General features: G+C 40.5%; 1 protein-coding gene across 5 annotated transcripts in view; it reads right to left on the bottom strand.

Annotated features, from left to right (window-relative positions):
• Positions 1-3,122: 3,122 nt before the first annotated feature.
• LOC123769518 (tyrosine-protein kinase transmembrane receptor Ror2) overlaps positions 3,123-22,139 on the bottom strand; it is a 632,994-nt gene continuing 613,977 nt past the window's right edge. For all 5 annotated transcript variants that reach the window (XM_069308727.1, XM_069308726.1, XM_069308730.1 and 2 more), the window contains 8 exons: positions 21,071-21,239; positions 19,739-19,932; positions 18,860-19,003; positions 16,173-16,305; positions 15,070-15,312; positions 12,040-12,230; positions 9,487-9,642; positions 3,123-5,669 (listed from right to left, as the gene is read on the bottom strand). In XM_069308727.1, coding sequence (XP_069164828.1) covers positions 4,776-5,669; positions 9,487-9,642; positions 12,040-12,230; positions 15,070-15,312; positions 16,173-16,305; positions 18,860-19,003; positions 19,739-19,932; positions 21,071-21,239 — 2,124 coding nt within the window. In that variant the 3' untranslated portion in view covers positions 3,123-4,775. The remainder of the gene's footprint in view (positions 5,670-9,486; positions 9,643-12,039; positions 12,231-15,069; positions 15,313-16,172; positions 16,306-18,859; positions 19,004-19,738; positions 19,933-21,070; positions 21,240-22,139) is intronic.

Consider the following 22,139-nt stretch of genomic DNA (forward strand, 5'->3'; position numbering starts at 1 on the left):
TGCCACACACTATACATCCAACTTTATATTAAATCTTCTCATTAATTCCTTGACACTACCCTTTTTTTGTATGGAGGCATCTGCCAAATTCAATTCTAAAGTGGTGTTTGAGATTCAAATTTATTCGATTCATGGGCTTGATCAATACTGTATAGTTGTGTTGAGTGGCAAGAATGTAACAAACATATTGCCCTTGACTAGCTTCATATAGAGATGTTGGGCTGTTATCAAGAAATAGCATCATTTTGCCTTTCTCTGGCAATCCAATATGTACTATTAAAGTGGCCCTTCACCTCGGATACAAAATTACCTTGAAACAAGCCAAAAAATATGGCTTTAGCAGTGACTCCAAACTAGTGGATCACAATGCCCCCCCCCCCTTGGAGGGTCTTTTGTGTATTAGAAAATAGGACAGTTCCAAAATGGTTGGGAACCACTACTATACACATTCTTGGACTTATAAATTACAAGGAGAAACTTTCTTCCCTTAGCCTTAGATTTATACTTTTTCCAGCCACAAACTATTTAAATTTTAGTTTGCCATCTGCATTTATATAGTAAATCACTCGCTCGCTCACTATGTACCTGTTATGTACCATCACTTTGACCCTTATGAGCATATGTACTGTATAACTTAAACTGGTGCCAGTACAGTACAAGCTCATTTCTTCAGCATCATAAGATTGCTTGGGAGATGAAGATTTGTTCTGCATAATTTCCTAAAATTTAGAAATATATTCACCTGTGCATTCTTCAGTTGACTGCTTTTTCATCTTGTACTTTCACACTAATTACTATGACAAACATTAAAGAACAACACATTTGTTGTTGCCCCAGACAACACATTTTCTGTACTTAGTGAAGCCATGCTTCATATGTTTAGAGAAATTAAATGGTATGAGAGGCGAGATTCTTTATGGCTGTGGGTACATGAAAACACTAGGCTGGGTTGGGGTGGGGGGGTTAGGTTGCAATGCAACACTTTCAGTGGCAAGACCCCTATGTCAGAGTAGTTAATAAATGGAATGTACTAGGCAGTGAGTAGGTGGAAGCAGACTTCCTACACAGTTTCAAAGGTACGTATTATAGAGCCCAATAGGTTCATGAACCTATTGGGCTCAAGTGCCCTATTGAGCTGTCAATCAACACCAGTTGATTGATAATTCAGAGGCAGGACAAAAGAACCGAGACTCAACCTCAACAAGTACAAATGGGCGAAAACAACTAGACAAGTAGTGGCCAGCTGCCAAACCACATTGATTTCTTGTATGGTGAGGGTGGTGCTCGGTCGGACTCGCAAATGTATACTGTAGTTTGAATATCAGACATATGGAAGTTAAATGAAGGATGGCGAGTGTATACACACACATATGCACACACATACATGATATCTGTACCTTAAATCCCCTAAAGTGCAGCTATGGATATACACTACATACAGGACACATGTCAGCCTAGATGCAAAAAATATATAAAAATTATAAAAATATATTTTACTTACAAAATTATTAATTTGGACACAAAATTGAAAGAAAAGTGGAAATAAAGTAAATATCTAACATTATTGTATTTACTTATTTGATGAGCTATAGAAGTTTGCCGGGTGGGAGGCCCAGTTGGATCTGTCGGTGCCAGACATGAAGTTAACTTATACAGTAAAATGTGGCAGATGACCCCAATGTTTACCTTCAATGTTTCTATAACAGTTTTTAACTTTGTAACTCATTCACTATAGTATTTTGGTGTTGAATAACTAGATTTAGGCATACAATGAATTAATGTATATATCAATGAATGAATGAGTGCCTCATATGGGCCACTATGCCTTCTGCAGCTCCGTTATTCTTGTGTTCATATAGTGGTTGGTTGACCTGGTGTATTACATTACAACCATATCAAACTGTCAAAACCATATGAACAGAATTGGTATACAGTGGTACCTCAGCTTACGAATTTAATCTGTTCCCTGAGACGGCTCATTAGTTGAATATTTGTAAACTGAAGCGAATTTCCCCCATAAGAATTAATGGAAATTGAATTAATCCATTCCAGACTCCCAAAAAAATTAACTTCAAAAGTAAATTTTACACTTAATTCACCCAAATCTTCGGTACTAAAATATGTACAAGTTATTACTTACCTTTACTGATGACTCTTGTTGGCGTATGGAAGACGGTGAGGAGGGGGGTGGGGGGGGGGGGGAGGAGGAGGAGGTGTTAGTGTTTGGAAGGGGAATCCCTTTCCATTATAACATCAGGCATATAGAGAACATATACGGCACGCATAGACGCAATAAAGCACCTAAATTATTGGGATCGTCTCAAAGCCCTCCAAATGTACTCACTAGAAAGAAGACGAGAGAGATATCAAATAATATACACCTGGAAGATACTGGAGGGCCAAGTACCAAATCTACACAGTAAAATAACAACGTACTGGAGTGAACGACATGGAAGAAAATGTAGAATAGAACCAGTGAAGAGCAGAGGTGCCATAGGCACAATCAGAGAACACTGTATAAACATCAGAGGTTCGCGGTTGTTCAACGTCCTTCCAGCAAGCATAAGAAATATTGCCGGAACAACCGTGGACATTTTCAAGAGGAAACTAGATTTATTCCTCCAAGGAGTGCCGGACCAACCGGGCTGTGGTGGGTATGTGGGCCTGCGGGCCGCTCCAAGCAACAGCCTGGTGGACCAAACTCTCACAAATCGAGCCTGGCCTCGGGCCGGGCTTGGGGAGTAGAAGAACTCCCAGAACCCCATCAACCAGGTATCAACCAGGTATCAGGCAGTGATGACTTCTCTGGGGGTACACTCTCTGGTACGTTTTGCCTGCATACCACTAGGACCTGCTTATACTGCTTGCTTGTCTTGCTAAGAATCTGTCTAAAGACACTTGTTGTTCCCTACATTTTAACACTTGTCTGTAGTAAGACATCACATTGTTATCTAGAAGGTCAATGCAACGGCCTGCTGCAGCTTTATCTGGGCGAGTTTTTTCAACAAAACTTTGCAGTTCTTCCCATACTTCATACATTTTCTTAATGAGGAAGGGACATTCTCTACTGCCTCTACTCAACTATTTTCTTAGATTGAACCTTACCACTGACTTTTCTTGGGACCCATGGCAAGATACCTGTATATAATAATTACTTTTATGTTCGAATACCCAAAAATCCGAAAAAACACTGAAATTCTTTACAAAGAATTAGGGCACGATTGTCACTAGGCGGGAGCCACTGGTAAACTGAGGCGCGATTGCCGTGCCACCACGTGCTAGGTTGGCTATACGTCTATCAACAAACTCGTTTCCAAGGCAAAGCTCGTAACCCGATTCAAATTTTCCGAAGAAATTGGGCTCCTAACCCGAAAAGTTCATAAATAGGGGCATTCGTAAGCTGAGGTGTCACTGTTTATGTCATATAGTTATGTTGGAATGTCATTCCATGACAATTACTGCATTGGCACAGTAACATTTGTGACGATAACTGCATTTGTATAGTAAGCAATCATGAAATGATAGCAGAATTTTTCCCCTGGGTCAAGGTAAACTCCACAACATTTATACAGAATGTGTCCATATTAGCAGCATTGATATAAAAACCAGACTTAGTTCAAATCAACACACAATAACCCCCAAAATACTGTAAATCACCACATGGTGATAACTGCACTTTAAGGGTTATAGATAGTCAAACACAAAGTGCTTGAATTTATACTACACTTTAAAACACCATAATATTTTCATTGCAATTATAATTGTATGAATTTTCATGAATAAAATGCCATTATTATTAATATTAAAATAAACACAATTTGTACCAGATAGCTGCTGAAGGACCAGTTTTCACATTTTTGTTGATTTTTGTTTACCACCAATAAAGCTGTGAACTGGTCACAAAAATCTATTTACCATTTGCATGCAGTAGTGTGCGCGCGCTTGCAAACATTTTCATACATATTTCAAGGAAGAGTCACATCTTAAAATTGCACAATACTCACGCTCCTGAATACTGTTTACATTACGTACATATTCCGAGTTAACTTATTCAATATTTTGTGCAAATTTAATAATAATAATAATAATAATAATAATAATAATAATAATAATAATAATGATGTGGAAGGCCACCACCTAAAAATTCACATTTCAGTTGAAAACAAATGCACAATAAAGTCCAATTAAAATATAAACTATTGATGAATTTAATTTTAACTCATTAAATTAATATTTTAATAAATTATAATCTGCCAATCAGAAGTTTATGAATAAATAATTTATGAAATAATTGAAATGTATATAAAATATTACATTGTGTTTTCTCAATTGTACTGGCAATGTAACATATTTGTGGCCAAATCTGCCCATGAAAAAAAATACGACACTTGCATTTTAAAATCCCTTTGATTAAAATACCTATGGTCATTCATCTATATACAAATAAACACAAATTTCAACTTGACATTTAAAAAAATAATATAAAAGATTCATCCAGCCATTTGCTACATACATCATACAGCAATGGAGGAATATTAATTCAAGCATTATTAAAATATACACGAGCTTCTACCAAGTCATAAATTCTTTATAACTAGTCAAATAAATCGAGGAGCCTCTGTTTTCAAACCACGAGTTTAAATCAGCCTAACATTATCCTCTTCATCTTAAAATAACATACAACATTTTCTGTTATTAAAATTGTTGATGCCAGACATATGGTCCATCATTAATTAAAAACCAAATGGGATGGATTATTACACATTTGATGTAAGCTAAGCAGAAGGTTCAGGTGCACAAGAACATGGGCGGGGAGTGGCGGGAGCTGAACCAGACATGGCTGAACTTGGCGGTGGATTGGGTACCATCACCGGTCGGCCAGCAGAGAGGTCTGTCATTGCCTGATGTATGGCATGAAATGATGGGCGGTCATGAGGGCGCCGTTGCCAGCACCAGGTTAAAATTGCATATGCTTCAGGAGGACAGTGATCAGGGACAGAGAGGATACCGCCTTCCTTCAAGAAACACACGACCTGCTCGTGAGTCATCCCATAATATGGTTGTAATGCAAAAGAAAATATTTCCCATAAACAAACCCCAAAGGCCCACACATCACTTTCAACTGTGTATTTATTGTACAAGATACTTTCCAGAGGCATCCACCGAATAGGAATAGCATCACTGTCATCGCCTCGGTAGTAGTCGGCAATGTAAATCTTCTGAGAGAGACCAAAATCTGCTATCTTGACTGTCATATCTTCACCAATAAGACAATTTCTAGTTGCAAGATCTCGGTGAACAAACTTACGGTCTGAAAGATAAACCATGCCTGCAGCAATCTGTGTGGCAATCCACAGCATGTCCTTATATGTCAGTTTAGTGTCACTAAATGTGTCCCCATTAGAAGAGCGCACAATATAATTGGTGGGGGAACATGACCTAAGAAATTCATTGAGATCTCCTCGGCCCATGAACTCGAATAAAAGGCACATGGGACGTCCTAAAGCGCAAACACCCAGCAATCTTACGATATTTGGGTGATCAAACTCGGCAAGTATACATGCCTCACGTTCAAAATCTCCTAGCATGTCTTCGGATGCTTCTTCCTTCAATACTTTTACTGCTACCATTGTTAATTCTTCCCCAGGCACGAGTCCTGGTGCTTTGCCCTGAAATGTCAAATAATAATATTACATCAACAGTAAAGAAATATTTCAGCATTATTTACAACTACAGTATTTTAAAAGCAATTTAGAAACCTCTTAATTTTAAAAAATAACACGACGAATAATTTGTAATTTATATTTGGGTGGATATAAATAGTAGTTGCCTCATATGGGCCAATAGCCTTCTGCAGTTGCCTTCATTCTTATGTTCTTATGAGTTGATAATGCAAAATTAGGAGGAAAAGCTGCATCTAAGGATGACTGTACACGTAACCAAGATGACCTTGACAAGCAAATAAATAATGGTTTAGAGATGTGGAAATTGATTATTCCTCCAATATCTTTTTGTTGTGAAAACATGGTTGTCAGCTAAATGCTAGTCAGACAAGGAATAAATGACTACTAATGGAGTAATGTCATCAAGAAAGCTAGATAGAGTACGACCACTCATGGCTGACCATCGTGTGGTATAATAGCTGTCTTGTGGCTGGCCATGAAATTATACTAGGTGGGGAACCTTGATAACATTGGTATTGTACATAAAAGTAAGACCCTCACATATTGAGGGTCATAGTAATTTATGACCCTCAGAATCAAGTCATAAATTCTGCATAGAACTAAAATTATAGGTCCTGCTAGGATGTGTCAATGTTTGAAATTAGTCTCCTTGCATGTTAAACAACCTTTCCCAGAAGTTAGAGACAGAAGCTACCAGCTACTTGTCAAGCAAGCAGGAGATGTACAACTTAATGAAGCAAATTGCTGGGCTGTCTTGTTCATCAGGTTCTGTGCACGTATCTTCATATTCATGAGAGTTGTATTTCACATCCATGATTCACCATTTCATTGTTAACACACACTCTTCCATCCATCCCCACGCTAGACCCAGAAGTTACATCATGCCTTTTGTACCTTCTAGTCTGGCATTTGGCATTAACTGATCCAAAAACTGGGTCACATATTGCACTTGTGTTGGGGTCCTATATGTGGCTGTTGAAATCAATCTTCCACAGTCAGAGTGTGTGGTTTAATTCTTTCCCTTGATCTGTTGGGATGCTCAGTCTCATTGCCAATGCATCCAAGCCATCTGCAACTATGTCTTCAGTACTCGCCTAGTTGTGCTTGTGGGGGTTGAGCTCTGGCTCTTTGGTCCCGCCTCTCAACTGTCAATCAACCGGTGTATAGATTCCTGAGCCTACTGGGCTCTATCAAATCTACATTTGAAACTGTGTATGGAGTCAGCCTCCATCATATCACTACATAATGCATTCCATTTGTTAACTACTCTGACACTGAAAAAATTCTTTCTAATGCCTTTGTGGCTCATCTGGGTACTAAGTTTCCACCTGTGTCCCCTTGTTCGTGTTCCAGGGGGGCTGGAACCTAGGCTGTGCAATGGTAAGACTAAGATACCTGGGTAGGAAAGTTCACAATGGCTTACATGTCAAAAATTGTAATTAATTTATCAAAGTCCCTTTGCATGAGTTAATGGAGGTCACCTACAAATAATGTGGTGACAGTTAAGTTGTGGCAGAAGTTATAGAACATATGGGCTATGATTAAGCTGATAGAGTCTACATGCAGTTATTGAGTAAGTATGTAACACACTCGTGTTGACAGTCAAGCAGTAATGGACTGTCTGAAGATGATCATTTCTAGGTAATCTGTGCAATTTCTGGGTATCTATAAATTTGCTTTGTGTTACGGTGCCCTCTCCTATTTCTCCCCAGTGCCAGCGTTAAGAGTCATATCTACTTACCTTGCAGGTTCCCAAAGATGCAGGGAATCATTTGATATAGGAGGCAACTGAATAGATTACATATTTATGGAGAAATTGTTATTTATATGTTTTGCAGGTGAGGGGGGGGCTTACGCCCCCTTGCACATACAAAATGGCGACGTCTCTGTCGGGTTTGGCGCATAGACATGAGGGTGCCAGCAGGCTGGCGATTGGCTGTCCAAGGTCACGTGACGTGACTGACCAATCAGGGCCCACTGTGACATCACCGGGAGGCCTGGCTCAAGACTGGCAGGTCACTGTGCCAGCAGATTCACAGACCGTTGATGCGAGCAGAAGTGTGTGTCAGCGAGCTCTCAAGATTTTGAAAGCCTCGCGCAGTGTATTGAGCAGCCTTATGCAGTCTATCATCATCGCATAGGATTAGTGTACTCCTGGGGAGCATGAAGAAGCCGAGTTTAGTGGGCGAAAGAGTTCCAAGTACTCATGGCTGTCGGTCTGCAATCGGAGGTGAGCGGTGACACTGGGAGGGCGAGTGTGATGCCCTGCTCGCACTTCGTACCCCGCCCTGGTATGACGCGTGAGCTGCTGTGACAGGGCACACCTACTTAAGTTTCGGAAGGGAAACATCGTGTCTGGATTCATTAGAAAATGTCTTGGTGAAGGAGCGAGTGTGGTAGACGACATGCTCAGTGACCACTGGTTGGACAAGTGACCACTTGTAAGAACTGAATTCAGGGAATAGGTACGGCGATGAAGAGATTCTCCACGACGCCTGAGGACCTGTGACACGCAACTGGAATGCCGAGGAGCAACCTCGGAACCATGTACCTACTACCAACAGAGAACAGGCATTGATGGACAGGAATGTTTAAGGCAGATCATTATTTCCCTCCCATTGCTCCTTGATGATTAGGCTAGGTAGGCCCAGCATATATATATATTATATTAGTGTGCTTATTATTATGTTAGTATTAGTAGGCTGTAGGTCAGCCCAGTATTTCTACTACCTGGAGAAGACAGCGTGGGACGAGTGTGGCAGAGTTGGTGGGACGAGAGGTCTATCGTCGACGGAGCTGCCCCTCATTCCTAGAGAGGGTCCGAGTACCCCCTTTAAATTTGCCCAGCTATCCGAGTTGTCAGAGGCGGCGAGAGGAGAGCTGCCTACATTCTCCAGTTCATTTAATATATCCATATGCTTATTTCTTTACATGTTTATTGTAGATCTTAGTATAGTAAACTTTATATCATTTTTACTGATTTGTTTAAGTGCACCCCCAGCTCTCTTTGAGCATTATTTAAGTGATACTATATGCACCACACTATCATTAATATTATTAATATTGGAAATATCCTAGTGACTGGTAACACTCGAGTAACACTGATATTTATGGAAACGTGTCCTAGGCTGGTACTGAATTAACACTGTGATTGTGGCAACGTACTATTGTCTGGCGACACAGTTTAACCACTGAGCTGCATTGCTGGGATGCAGAGTTTCAAACCCAGCTGGCAACCTTATAAATAGTTGAGTGACACAGGGGTGTGACAGGTGACCCTTTGTTACAGTGGACAAAACTCAGAGGAAGTGCTGTAGCTGCATGAAGCAATGACTTGAAGTTAGTACAGAGTCTTTCTTCACTCTTCCGTGGATACTAGGCTGGATCGCAAGTAGCGGTTCCACCTATGGTTCGAATGTAGGGCTCCTGGGGCGATCAGTGGCATCCAAGTGAGTGGGAGCAAAGACCCGCGGCTTTGGTCATTGTGTGGTCGTCATTTCAGGTACAGTACCGACACAGACCAGTAGGCCTCTTAACACTTTGGTACAATGGAACAACATCTGTGATCCAGCAAGGAATACAAGAGTGCATTTACTAATGAATAGAAATAAACACATGGGAAATTAAGTGTGGTGGCCAGGTGTAATCAGCCGTACTAGTTATCAGTATAGTAACATGATACAAATATTGTGGTGCTAAATTGTATTGTAACAGAAGTTTGATTATATTCTATATTCTTCTTCTTAGACAATTTCCATGCAAGTTTATCTTCTCATCCTCCATCTCTCTTGCTCTCACCTACCTGGAACACTCGGCCAAAGGCACCTTGCCCTAGATCTCTGATGTAGATGATGCTGTTACGATCATACTGCAGTTTCTCCAGTTTTGGATTAAGCTGAGCACAGGTCTGGTGGTAGGCAGAGTTGCGTGGTAGCTTGCTCAGGTCTACCTCGGCTTCCTGGTAACAACAATGGAAAACTGAGTAAAACTACATACAAACACAGGATGGAGAAAATACCAAGACAAATCATAATGAAAACTGCAGTTAACCAAACATAAGACTTAAAGTTTAAATTAATCACAAATTACCAGTAGTCACACACATTTTTATAAATGAAATAAGACAAATTAATAGTTAAATATCTATATATAATAGGTACAAAAACATTAAAAGAAAGAAAAAGCTAAATGAGTATAAAAATAATTTACCTTCAAGCACAAAAATTTAATATTAAAAAAAAAAAATACTGATTGATCCCTGTGACTGATCTTACAATGGACAAAAAGGGGACGAAAATCTAAGAGCCGGGGCCCAAGCAGATTCCAAAGAGTGGATGAGCACCGCCTGTCAGCACACAAGGCGAGAAGCAAAGAACAGACACCGCCTCCTTCAGAATCAGCGCAAACCAACTTTAACACGGCAGCCGACGCCCAAGCCGCCGAGGCAAGCTCACTGGATGCTGGCCTGGAACCCAGCTCCCCCACATCCTCCTCAAGCCAGTCCGAAGACAGCTCCAGCAGGAAAAAGAAGCGCAAGACCGAAGTCAAATGCCCACGGGCGCACAAATCCTCAGCGACCAGGGATGCTGAAAGGGAGGGAACCCGATTGTGAAGCTGCACCTGGCTGACATCGTGAGGAAGTACAGGGGCAAACAAGCACGCATTGAGGTACTCCAACTCCCCCCCCCCCCTCCCAGATAAAACTGAACAACCACAGTCAATGCCCGCCACTCAAGCGTGTGGGTCAGACAGAATGCATGCCATGCCTCCAATGAAAAGAAAAAGCCGTCTGCCAGCCAAAGACTTTGGCACCTCATAATGCACCTAGTAAGGAAAAAGAGGAACAAAACTCAAAAGATGAAGAATCCATCATCAAGGCATAGTCCGGGTCTCACAGGAGGTAAGCCGCAAGGGCCTCCCGCACCTCCCTAGGTGGGATGCGGGAAGCCAAAAACCTCCGGAAAGAGGGAACTGAGGAACTTGAAGGAACCCAGAACCGAATCCGGGGAGGAGCCAAATTCATATCAAACTCATACAGGGAGAGGGATACAAAAACTCCTCCCCCTGTAACAAGCAGCCCTGCGCAGAGGGTACCAACATCCAAGTAGGGTCAAACGGGGCCCAAGCCCCCCAAGTCAACTCCTCCCCAGCCCCCAAAGTCAACTCCTCCCCAGCCCCGGTTTTCAGGGCCCTTAAGCTGACTGCTAAAAAAAGCCCAGGCTTTTACTGTTAAAGAGCTACTGTAAACTGGTTATCTTAGAACTACCAAACAAACAAACAGAAAGCTGAACCCCTGCGACGTGTGTAATCACAGAAACCTAGCAAAGGGCCACTAAAATAATACAAGTGGTCCTACAGCCACACTAGGCAGACCCCCCACCAGGCAAAACAAAACAAAAAAGAAAAGAAACACCCCATAAAAGCACAACGTCTCCAGGAGGAGCAGAACCGGCCGCTATGCTTATTATAAGATGCCCAAGACAGCGATGATACTACCCCCTATCCAGGGCCAAAAAACCCAAGCTGACACCAAAGGCAGGCAATCACTGAGGAGCAAAAGAATCCTGCGGAGGTAGTCCCCGAACAGTTTGTGGAAGGTAACCCCAAACTGCAAGGGCAATACTTACAGGGCACCTAGGGAAGGTGACCCTAGGCACATGCAGCCCCAGTACTTCTGGAATTACACCTGGCTTGCACACCACCACAAGGCACAGCACTGCTCAAGAATTGGAGCCAGAGTCGATCGATCGCCACCCAACACAACAGCCTCAGTAGGCTAAGAACTCCATCGATTGACTGTTGCCACAGTCTAATATATATACTCATCAGCCCGGTATAGCTCCAGGGAGCCAGAGGGGCTCTTCACAGAAAACTTTGGTAATGCTGTAGTTAATACTGTATGAGATTTAAGCTAAGACATATGAATGGTTACAAAATTTTAGCAAATAATGTATAGTTTTCTAGTGATACTTAATGAAGACTGGCATGGATAACCTTAATTTAGAGTTTGTAGGTTTAAAATTAGATTAACTAAAACTAAAGTACAAATACTGTACAGTATTTAATATTGAAAATAAAAACAAATAAAAACTGTTTGAATTAGGATGAACTTGAGGAAGCTGCACAGTAGTGCATCAACCTCTCACAGACTTTCAAGAAGTGACAACCATATCATGAGAGAGAAGGAGCAGCAGACTAGCACTAAAATAACATTGGAATAGTTAGACTTATGTACTACAACAATAAGCATATCAAAAGAGCCCCCCCCCCCCCCCCCGAAAAAAAAAAAAATTCAACAATTAAAGTAATGAGGATGTAAAACATAACCCAGAAATCATAACAAAAATCTCCTTACTTGGTTGTTGGGTGATGAGTAACCTCGGCGGGAATGTACTAATTTGTGAATGAGCAGAGCACTCAGAGCCAAGAGGAGGACTCCTCCCAGCCCAGCACTTCCTGCAATTAATATCAGCCAGGGGCTTGGCAACAGTTTCTCGTGAATCTCTTCGTGTAGAAATATGCCACTATCTGCATCAGTGCCCTCACCTAGAAGATTACAAATATTGATAATAAAATAATAATGAATTTACTAAGGTTACACACACACACACACACACTCTGGTCTCTGCATAAAGCATTTAAACATACATTGGTCTGGTTCCCCATTGTCAGGGACAAGCAGAACGATAGACTGATCAAGTACTGTGCTCTTAGACCAATAACTGATCTTCCTCAGGATGCAACCCGTAATAAATAGTTGGCAAAAATCTGTATACCTATTTACTGCTTGGTTAACATAAACATCAGATGAAAGGAAATGTGCCCAAACATCTCTGACCTGTGACAGGAATCAAACCTTCGAGTTGTGAACAGACTATAAGTACAGTACTGATATTCTGTGAGTCAACTCTTGCAGAAAATGGGAATGACTGGAACCCCCTCTGTCGAGTTAGTGGACCATCAGTGTGCAATATAATTGAAACCAGATCACAGAGACCCATGGGAGAGTGATGCTCTGACGAGCCATCCAAACCACTGTAAACTCTTTTACCATGATATGTACAATCTTAATAAGGTTAACAATACCACAACCCCTTGTTGCTGTGGTAAGAGCTGGAGACAAATCCCCAACTGAAACCAGATGCACTGGTGAACAAATCAAATGAAGGAAGGAGAAGACACCATTGAACCGAATCTCAATAACTCAAAAATCCTCCATAAGGCCCAATGAGGCCACACAATGTCATTGTGATGGCAGCAAAATGATAAACAGCACAAAAGGCCATACAGTACAGTACAGTACAATGCTTTCGGCCAAATCTGATCCAATAGTAAGCCCACATAGGAGGAAGTTCAGGCAACAAAGAAGGCAATGTGGTCCCAATGGAAAAAAGGTGGTAACAGCATGAAATGGTCCTGCAATTGCAGCAAGGCTGGCTGTGAGAGAGGCCATTGTGGAGTCCCACACCAACCCCAGCCACCTCAATGCCCAGGAAGGAGTAACCAAGATTTTTGCAAGTTGATTAAGAACCCGAATTGTGCCAACTGAGTGAGCGCCACATTCCTTGCTAATTGTTCTGATGACTGGAAGCCCAAGCTACCCAAATGCTGAGATATGCCAGAACCTGAACCCTAGGAACCAGAAAATGGCAAAGCACTATCTGGGTACCTAAGGAAAAAACTCATAAGTGGTAGCAGACAGAGCCCACTTTGAATCGTAGCCAGTTCCTGAACTGTGCGTGAATTAGAACATGCCAGTAAGTATCCTGTGGATCCAGGGAAATGAGCCTAGACAAAGTATGTAAGTATTGAGAAAGTAGAGATTGAGGATAAGCTAAGGATCCAGAGAAACCTTCCTAAGAATCATAAACAGCCAGGATGTCACCCCAGAGAGACAGATCAACTGAAATCACCCCCATCCCCCTTGTCCAACAAATCTTAAATGACAGTTCAGAGGATAGACATAGATGGCTGGGACAAAATCAGGGGTACTTGGTGAGAAAAAGAATATCAAGCCCAATGAAGGCCTTATTTCCAATCCAGAATGCTCAAGCAATAGAAATGAGCCCATTTCTTCAAGGACAATAATAGATTGTCTACAACCAGAATCTAATATTGAACCTAGAATCTAATAATATAATTAGGAAGTGGCTTTGGAGGCAAACTTAAATGAACTTAGGTCCACTTCTATAGTAATATTTGGTTCCTGAGCATAAACTTCACAAAGTCAAACTGACACTCAATCATTCCCGATGATCTTTAACTCCAGCCATCACTTATCTTAAGGTTGGTAATCTCTAAAATGTGTATTACAAGCCTGCCTGCTGCATTCCTTAGGTCTTTTTAGCCTATTTCCATTCCAATTGTGTCTTGCTGTGTAAACAGCCTCGTCTAACTGCACATAATGTGCAGACTTTTGTTTTCTATACTGTAGTACTTGCTCTCTCACTCTTATTAGTGTATGTTTCATGTATTTCCATGTATTTCTCTTTTTTTCCTTTATTTTCTGTGTATTGTATCAGATACAGTACTTGTGCCGGTACCAAGTTCTCTCGCCATACTCGCAGAGACAGTCATTCTCACAAGGTTAAATACTGTAACTGATAATTTCTAATTGATTGAATAACCTGCTGCTCGTATAAATGTCTAAAAATTAAAATATATAATGCCAGCAAAGAAAATCCTACAGATATGGTATGCCACCATGTTGTATTGAATGAGGGAAGAAACACGTGCCTTAGCTATCTCTCAACATCAAGACAGGTAAAGTTTTGCTGAAACATAACCCACCATAAACTAAAAAATCAAGCACGTATAATTATTTGTAATATGATAAAGTTTCTTATATACTGTAATATGTTATTAATGCATCATTTTAATGTACAGTACAGGTATTTATGAAGCTAAGTTGCTGCACGTAAGTAACTACTGTAATTCATGTTTGATCTGAATCACGAGACGGTCTACCTATCATGATCTTGGTTGAGTTAGTAGGAGAATGAGGTTAGTGAGGGTTGAATTTGAGAGTGTACAGTGTTCATCATAACCCAACAGAGTTCATCATAACCCAACAGAGTTCTGACAGAAGAATATGTTACAGTATCAGTCTTGAACTAATAAACACTGAAACCTACACATCAGAACCATGACAAAACTGCAGCATTTTTGTACATTCTGGATCATTATTAAGACAATATACTGTATGTCATCACCATTCCAAGTCTCTATTTATTTAAAAAAACTCATATTCAGGGTCACGTAGAACAATTCTATGTGGCAATGTACTGTATGTCATCACCATTCCAAGTCTCCATTTATTTAAAAAACTTATATTCAGAGTCACTTAAAATAATGCTATGTTATCATACTATATAGAGCATCTTACCACACAGAGGAATGCTACAGTGTTGCCAACGGATTAAGGGGTCAGTCGTGTAGCACCATGGGTAGGGTTCCTCACCACCGGCATTCCTGCAGTAATTCTCAGCATTCTGCACCTCCGGGAACACATTTGGAGGCCGGTGGTGACTGTGTGGCTCCTGCGAGTCCCATCGCTGGCAGGGAATGCCATTACTGGTTACATTCCTGGTTCCAAAATACCATCGCCCACGTCCCTTCCTACAGTCATCTGGCAGAGAATGGCTAAATTAAATTATTTCAATTAACTTTTAACAAAATTGTATACTTACTATATTACAACACTGGATTAATGCAAATTAATTAATTAGAGAAAAGGTTTTTATATAGAGGACGTTACAGAGTTGTGTGGGCCACCAAGACTACAGTGTAGGAAGACACCGCATGGTAGGATGAGAATTTGAGAATGATTATTGATGAAAAAATTAAATGAAAGAAGTAGCATGATTGAAGCCTTATTAAGAGTGTTACCATTCATATCTAATACTGTCCACGCTCTATGAGCTGATTTCACTGGTCGAAATTACAATTTCAACCTGTCATATGAAGGCAACAACCAAGAGAACCTGTATATAAAGAGATTTAACCACGTCTAGCATATTTTCCATGCCCAAGCCTCAAAATCTAATTTTCAAAGGAAAATGGGCCCATACTTTACTGAACAAAAACTTCTGCAAGGAGAAATAAAAAAGAACCATAGAATTTGGTTTTAAATATGCTCAGTGGCTATTCCATGGCCTCTAACTTATTTCTTATAATGTTACCTCCATCTGTGAATTTGATCACAACATCCTAAGTAAATCCACACCCTGCTTCACCAAACTCTTGTTCGTTGAATTGGGCGAGTACTGTAATTCTGGCATAGAAAGTTTGTTCCAACTGGAGATTCGCTGAATTGAGATTCCACTGTTGCTTGACTTTTTTTACATCATAGGGAACAAAATGCATATGGGAGGCATGGAATTTCTAGTGTTTGAAAAGCTGAAGAATAATATTGCAAAATTGGAAAATACTGTATATTCAAAGAAATTTTCTCAACCTCAAAGACATTCACACATTTACAGAACTTACATGTAACCAGCTCATCATCAACAGACGTTAGACCAATGTGTGAACAAACACGACGGGAACCATCACCATGATTCTCTAGCGAGTCACAATTTGGCAGACGGAAGTGGCTTCGAGACTTAAAAATTCTATTTTCCTGTGAATGAAAATAGTAATAGGATTAATATTTCAATACATAACAGTATATGACAAAAATATATGCACATTTTATACAGTCATTAATACTGTTCACTCAAACCTAAACTAAGATAAATCTTTAGCTAATGTGGCAAGAACCAAAGTATATGGTGCAGTAGTCAGCACAATAGGTTTACAATGAAAAGGTCCCTAGTTCAATTCCTGCATTATACAGCATCATTATGAAGCCAACCATACCACCACATATTGCCTACAAGGAAAGTGTTGGATTATGCACTTCACCACTTGCTTCCAACAGCGATGGAGATGGATCCTCCTTAGAAAACTTATCATGCAAAGACTGTGTGCAAGTGAGTATGTGTGTGTGTGTGTGTAATTACGTAAATGTAGTTACAGGATGAGAGCTATGCTCGTGGTGTCCCGTCTACCCAGCACTCTGTCATATAACGCTTTGAAACTACTGACGGTCTTGGCCTCCACCACGTTCTCACTTAACTTGTTCCAACCATCTACCACTCTGTTTGCGAAAGTGAATTTTCTTATATTTCTTCAGCATCTCTGTTTAGTTAGTTTAAATGTATGACCTCTTGTACTTGAAGTTCCAGGTCTCAGGAAATCTTCCCTATCGATTTTATCAATTCCTATTAAAGAACTATTTTGTACATAGTGATCATAACACTTCTTTTTCTTCTGTCTTCTAGTTTTGGCATATTTAATGCCTCTAACCTCTCTTCGTAGTTCTTGCCCTTCAGTTCTGGGAGCCACTTAGTAGCATGTCTTTGCACCTTTTCCAGTTTGTTGATGTGCTTCTTAAGATATGGGCACCACACAACCATTGCACATTCTACCTTTGGCCTAACAAAAGTCGTGAAAACTTCACCCCCCAGAAGTGCCTCGAACCCAATTGTGGAACAATAGTAAGCATATCAAGGAAAACCTATTCAAGTACTTCAGGAAGACACAGCCTCGAGGATACACTATAGAGGCACAGTTGAGCCAGCCGAGGTGCTTTCTGAGGACTAATCGACTATGGGAAGCTAGTCGAGGGTGTGCAGTCTCTGGAAAGAAAATAGAGGTTGCCCTGATATCCCAAACTATTCCCAATTATGTCAGACTGTAGCTAGGATTTCAGTCCATTGATTAGAAAAGTGAACTTGCCCAGCACAGCCAATTATTAGTTTCTAGCCAGCAGCAAAAGAAAAAGATGGAGTCCAAATTAGCGTGTTGTGCCAAGATAATAACCACCAACAGTAATAGCTCTCAGCCAACCAGCCGAGATCGATGAAAATCCTGGGCACTAACTTCAGCTCAAAACAGAGCCTAAAAGTGGTAGGTTTTATCGGCCATTAACTACAGCCAGTCCCTAAAGATCATATGAATGGGGGACATACCAATAGATGTCCGAGGTCCAGAGACACGAGCTAAGAGCGATACAAAATCACATGGAAAACCAGAGACATTAAAGTCATTTGAAAGGCTAGACAAACAAAGTGAGCATTGGCCCTCAACGAATCAATGATCATTCTTTTCTTAGACAAGTCATCCTTTAACACCAGAAAGTGCATGCAGAGACGGCTTACCCTGACCAAACTAATTCGAGAAATTGGCTCACCAAGAGCATCTACCCAATGCAGGAGACCATAAACTCCTCTCTCCTGAAGGGAGAAGCAGGCTTCAGTCAAAGCACCCAATTCATTGTACAAAAGGACTGCCAACTAACACTTACCACTGGCTGCATTTCCTCAGTGAAGTGCAGCAAGTGCAATGAAACCATCTCTCAAGATACGATGGAGACAGTGAGGGTCTGCTTTAGAAAGACCATGAAGATGAGGCAACTTAAGAACCCAAGACTGACAATACAGTTTAGCTACCATTTCTCCATAGAAAACAAAGAGAATGCAAACCTGCAAACCAAGAGAATGCAGGAACTCTGTGCTGTAGACATGGACTGAAACTTAAATATTTAAATATTTTGAAATACGTACAGTACTCTAATTTTCTATCTTTATTTTCCATTCGTACTGAGTTTATCCTTTAACCCTCGAATGGTTCATCCAAAGTCCTAGATTGTGATGTGCATAACAACAAAATGAATTTATTCACAAAACTATTACAAGTTTTATTCATAAAACAAATCACATTTGGTGATTTGAGCACCGAAGGTAATTACCGATATGGATTGAAGTTATTTAAGGGTTAAAATATGCATTATCTAACTTAGCTGCTGCCATACTAATGCAAAAAATTTGACTGCGAGAACTTTCTAAGTACCGAATGAGCATCACGTTACTAACAAAAAAGTAGAAAAGATAGGAAGTAGTAGCAATATGTGCAAACACACAGAAATCACATTAACATGATATATATAAATTAGAAAATCCACTAGGGCTGTGAGGTGCGGGGACCTACGACCCCGATATTGCCAGTACGCAACTGGTAATCCTGGGGTCCGTGTCCACATCATAGCCCTAGTGGATTTTTCTCAATATGTGCAATAATAAAATATTCTATTACTGTATAATAAATCAGCTCTTAAAAAATGTATTGTTTACCTGCTTATTCTGCTCTATTAGGAGCCATTCGTTGACACAAAATAGGCTACGCACAGCAACGCAGTCTTCATGGCAGAGGGGCAACCCCACTTGATAACCATCTTCTAATTGGCATTCTGGGAATGCATAATGGCAAAGAAGCTTCTGAAAAGACAAAATATAGTTATATTATTTTGTTCAATTAAAATATGTGTTTTGCAGATTTATCATTCACAAGGTATCATTCACTTGTGTGCACATGAATACAAGGAATTATAGGCATAACTAAGGACCATGTACACTAATTATACGAACCTTTTTTTTATATTTAGTGTTTAATTTTAATACCAAAATAAATTGAACCTTAAAACATAAGAAAAAATCATAATTAATTTTCAAAAGCGAATCTAGCATCAACACTTATTTTTGGATTTAAATCGGTGCACTATGACTTATCCAAGAATGATTTTGATATATAGTTTCACTCACAGCTATAATTTTGTAAAATATGTTAAAATAATCTTTTAAGAATCCATTAACAGTATCTCTGAGAAGGCCCTCAGTAGCTGCCAACTCACTGGGACTGCAAAGCCTTAGGGAACTGCACCAGGCCTCTCAAATTTACCTGAGCCTACAGGAAGTCAGGGTGGCCCTCTGAGGCAAAAAGGAATGGGGAGACCAGAGATCAACTCAAAATTGAGAAAGGACCCACTAGAAACTAAAGGCGTATTAAATCAAGCAACTGCTTAAAGTAAATTAGTAAACCTGAGGAAAATTAAGCAAACAATATTACAGCTGGAAAAATACTACAGCCATGATAAACCCTTCACTTATCTGCTGTGATAGGAATGCAATTAACGTCACATGAGCTCTTACATAAATGTTATTGTTTTATTTTACCTCTGCTGCAGTCCGGCACGGTTCACGAAAATTATCAATCATTTCACCCCAGAGTTCTCTTGTAATGTGCTCGTTCAGCCAGCCGCCTTTGTCAGTTGCAGTAATGTTGTACCACACTAGCCCTGCACCGGCGAGGTGTTGCCGGCATACTCTGCCATTGTATGGAGCACAGTACCCCAGGGGCCGCCGGACAGCTGCAATAATTCATATTAATTTTGATGCTGTATTTATATTCATAGTACAGTTATTACACATATTAAATACTTAGCCTAAACTGGTTTGGGTAAAAATATTCTACATTGATCTTGTTACCTGTTATCCAAAAATTATTGTACAAAAATTATTACTACTGACAAATGTACAAAATATGGACTGTTGCACAAGAGAAAAAAATAAAAAAAATGGGTGCTATTAATTTTGAAGAGGGTTGAAGAAATATAACAGCAACCAAGCCATAATCTTTCGTAGGCCCAGTATAGCACATACCATATACCGTATGTACTAAATTAGCGAAAAGATAGTGAATATTAGGCCTAGGACTGCTTACTAAGGCCTAAGACTGGTTAAACATATACTCTAATCACTCTTCCACTTGTCGGCATCCACACTGTCGTAGTCCAGCTGTATAAAATGCAAGCTGCTTTTAGGTACGACAGTCCAAATTTTGTACATTACTTGTATATCCATAGTAATTATAGGTACTGTAATATAAGTTTTGGAGGATGACTTCTATTTTCCATGTATCACTGAAGTAAACCAAACTCTGACAATTTAATCAAAGAAATGAAAACATACATGAAAATACACAATTATGAGAACTAACTTAGGCACGACATTACATACAAACCAAAATATCTCCATGATGTGCTACAATGCAAAATATAGCACACACTGTAACAGCAACTCCAGACACTTGCTACTTACGACCAACAGGGTGTAGTACGTGCTACTTACGACTAACAGAATGTATGTGCTACTGATGACCAACAGGGTGTACGTGCTACTTACGACCAACAGGGTGTATGTGCTACTGACAACCAACAGGGTGTACGTGCTACTTACGACCAACAGGGTGTATGTGCTACTGACAACCAACAGGGTGTATGTGCTACTTACGACCAACAGGGTGTACATGCTACTTACGACCAATAGGGTGTACATGCTACTTACGACCAACAGGGTGTATGTGCTACTGACAACCAACAGGGTGTATGTGCTACTTATGACCAACAGGGTGTATGTGCTACTTACGACCAACAGGGTGTACATGCTACTTACGACCAACGGGTTGTACTTGCTACTTACGACTAACAGGGTGTACTTGCTACTTACGACTAACAGGGTGTACGACGGAGACGGTGAACGTCCGCGAGTCCATGGTGCGGCTGCCCTGAACGACGTTGTTAGCGGAACAAGTGTAGTTGGAGGTGGCAGTGGCATTGACGGTCAGCACGGAGCGGGCATAGTCTGTGAACGGTGTGAACTCGATCCCATGCAACACCTGCCGGTTCAAGGTGGTGGTGGTGGCTTAAGATTCAGCTACTTGGAACACTTTAAGTTCCAAGTAGCACGGGCTATGGTGAACCCGTAGTGGATTTACCTGGCACAGGAGCGGCGGCTGTGACCTGTTTGTTCAAGGTCACACCAATTGGTATTCTATTCGATTTCCGTGAAAAAAGTACAGATAGTGTTGGAGAATAATGCAATATGACAAAGTGAAAAACTCACACTTGACGTAATTATCAATAATAAGTCACAAAACACACGGAGGCCACATATACTAATTATAATGGTCACAAAATACAATGAAATTATATATATATATTTTTAAATTGAGTTTGTCAGATAAAAGCCAAGACTGTACGGAAAGATTGATGATATCCTGAGGTGATAAAAAGAATTTTGCACCAAAATTGTAATTTTGTTAATTTGTCTGTATTTCTATGTTATTCTAGTTATAAAAGTATTTCTGTACGTTTGATATAATATTGCCTGCGCAAAGGAAGAAATGTGTATGTTTATCAGTGCTGAGTTATATGTTGTTAGTCCGGTATATGTATGTGTGAACACTTTGTACTGAACGGGGTGAGAATACCTGCAGCTGCCTCATCTCTTTGTGTACATATATATCCCCCAATAAACGTACTTCAAGTTCAACTCAATGGCTACTGTCAATTTTGACAGCTCTATTTTGATGTAGGAATCCTCGGGTGAGAACGTGCGTGGTTGTAAGGGGAGTCCAACAGGTGAGAACGTGAGTGATTGTAGGGGGTCCAACAGGTGAGAACTTGAGTGACTGTAGGGGGGGGGGGTCCAACAGGTGAGAACGTGAGTGATTGTAGGGGGGTCCAACAGGTGAGAACGTGAGTGACTGTAGGGGGTTCCAACAGGTGAGAACGTG

The sequence above is a fragment of the Procambarus clarkii genome, chromosome 63, assembly GCF_040958095.1.
Source record: "Procambarus clarkii isolate CNS0578487 chromosome 63, FALCON_Pclarkii_2.0, whole genome shotgun sequence".
Classification (NCBI taxonomy): Eukaryota; Metazoa; Arthropoda; class Malacostraca; order Decapoda; family Cambaridae; genus Procambarus; species Procambarus clarkii.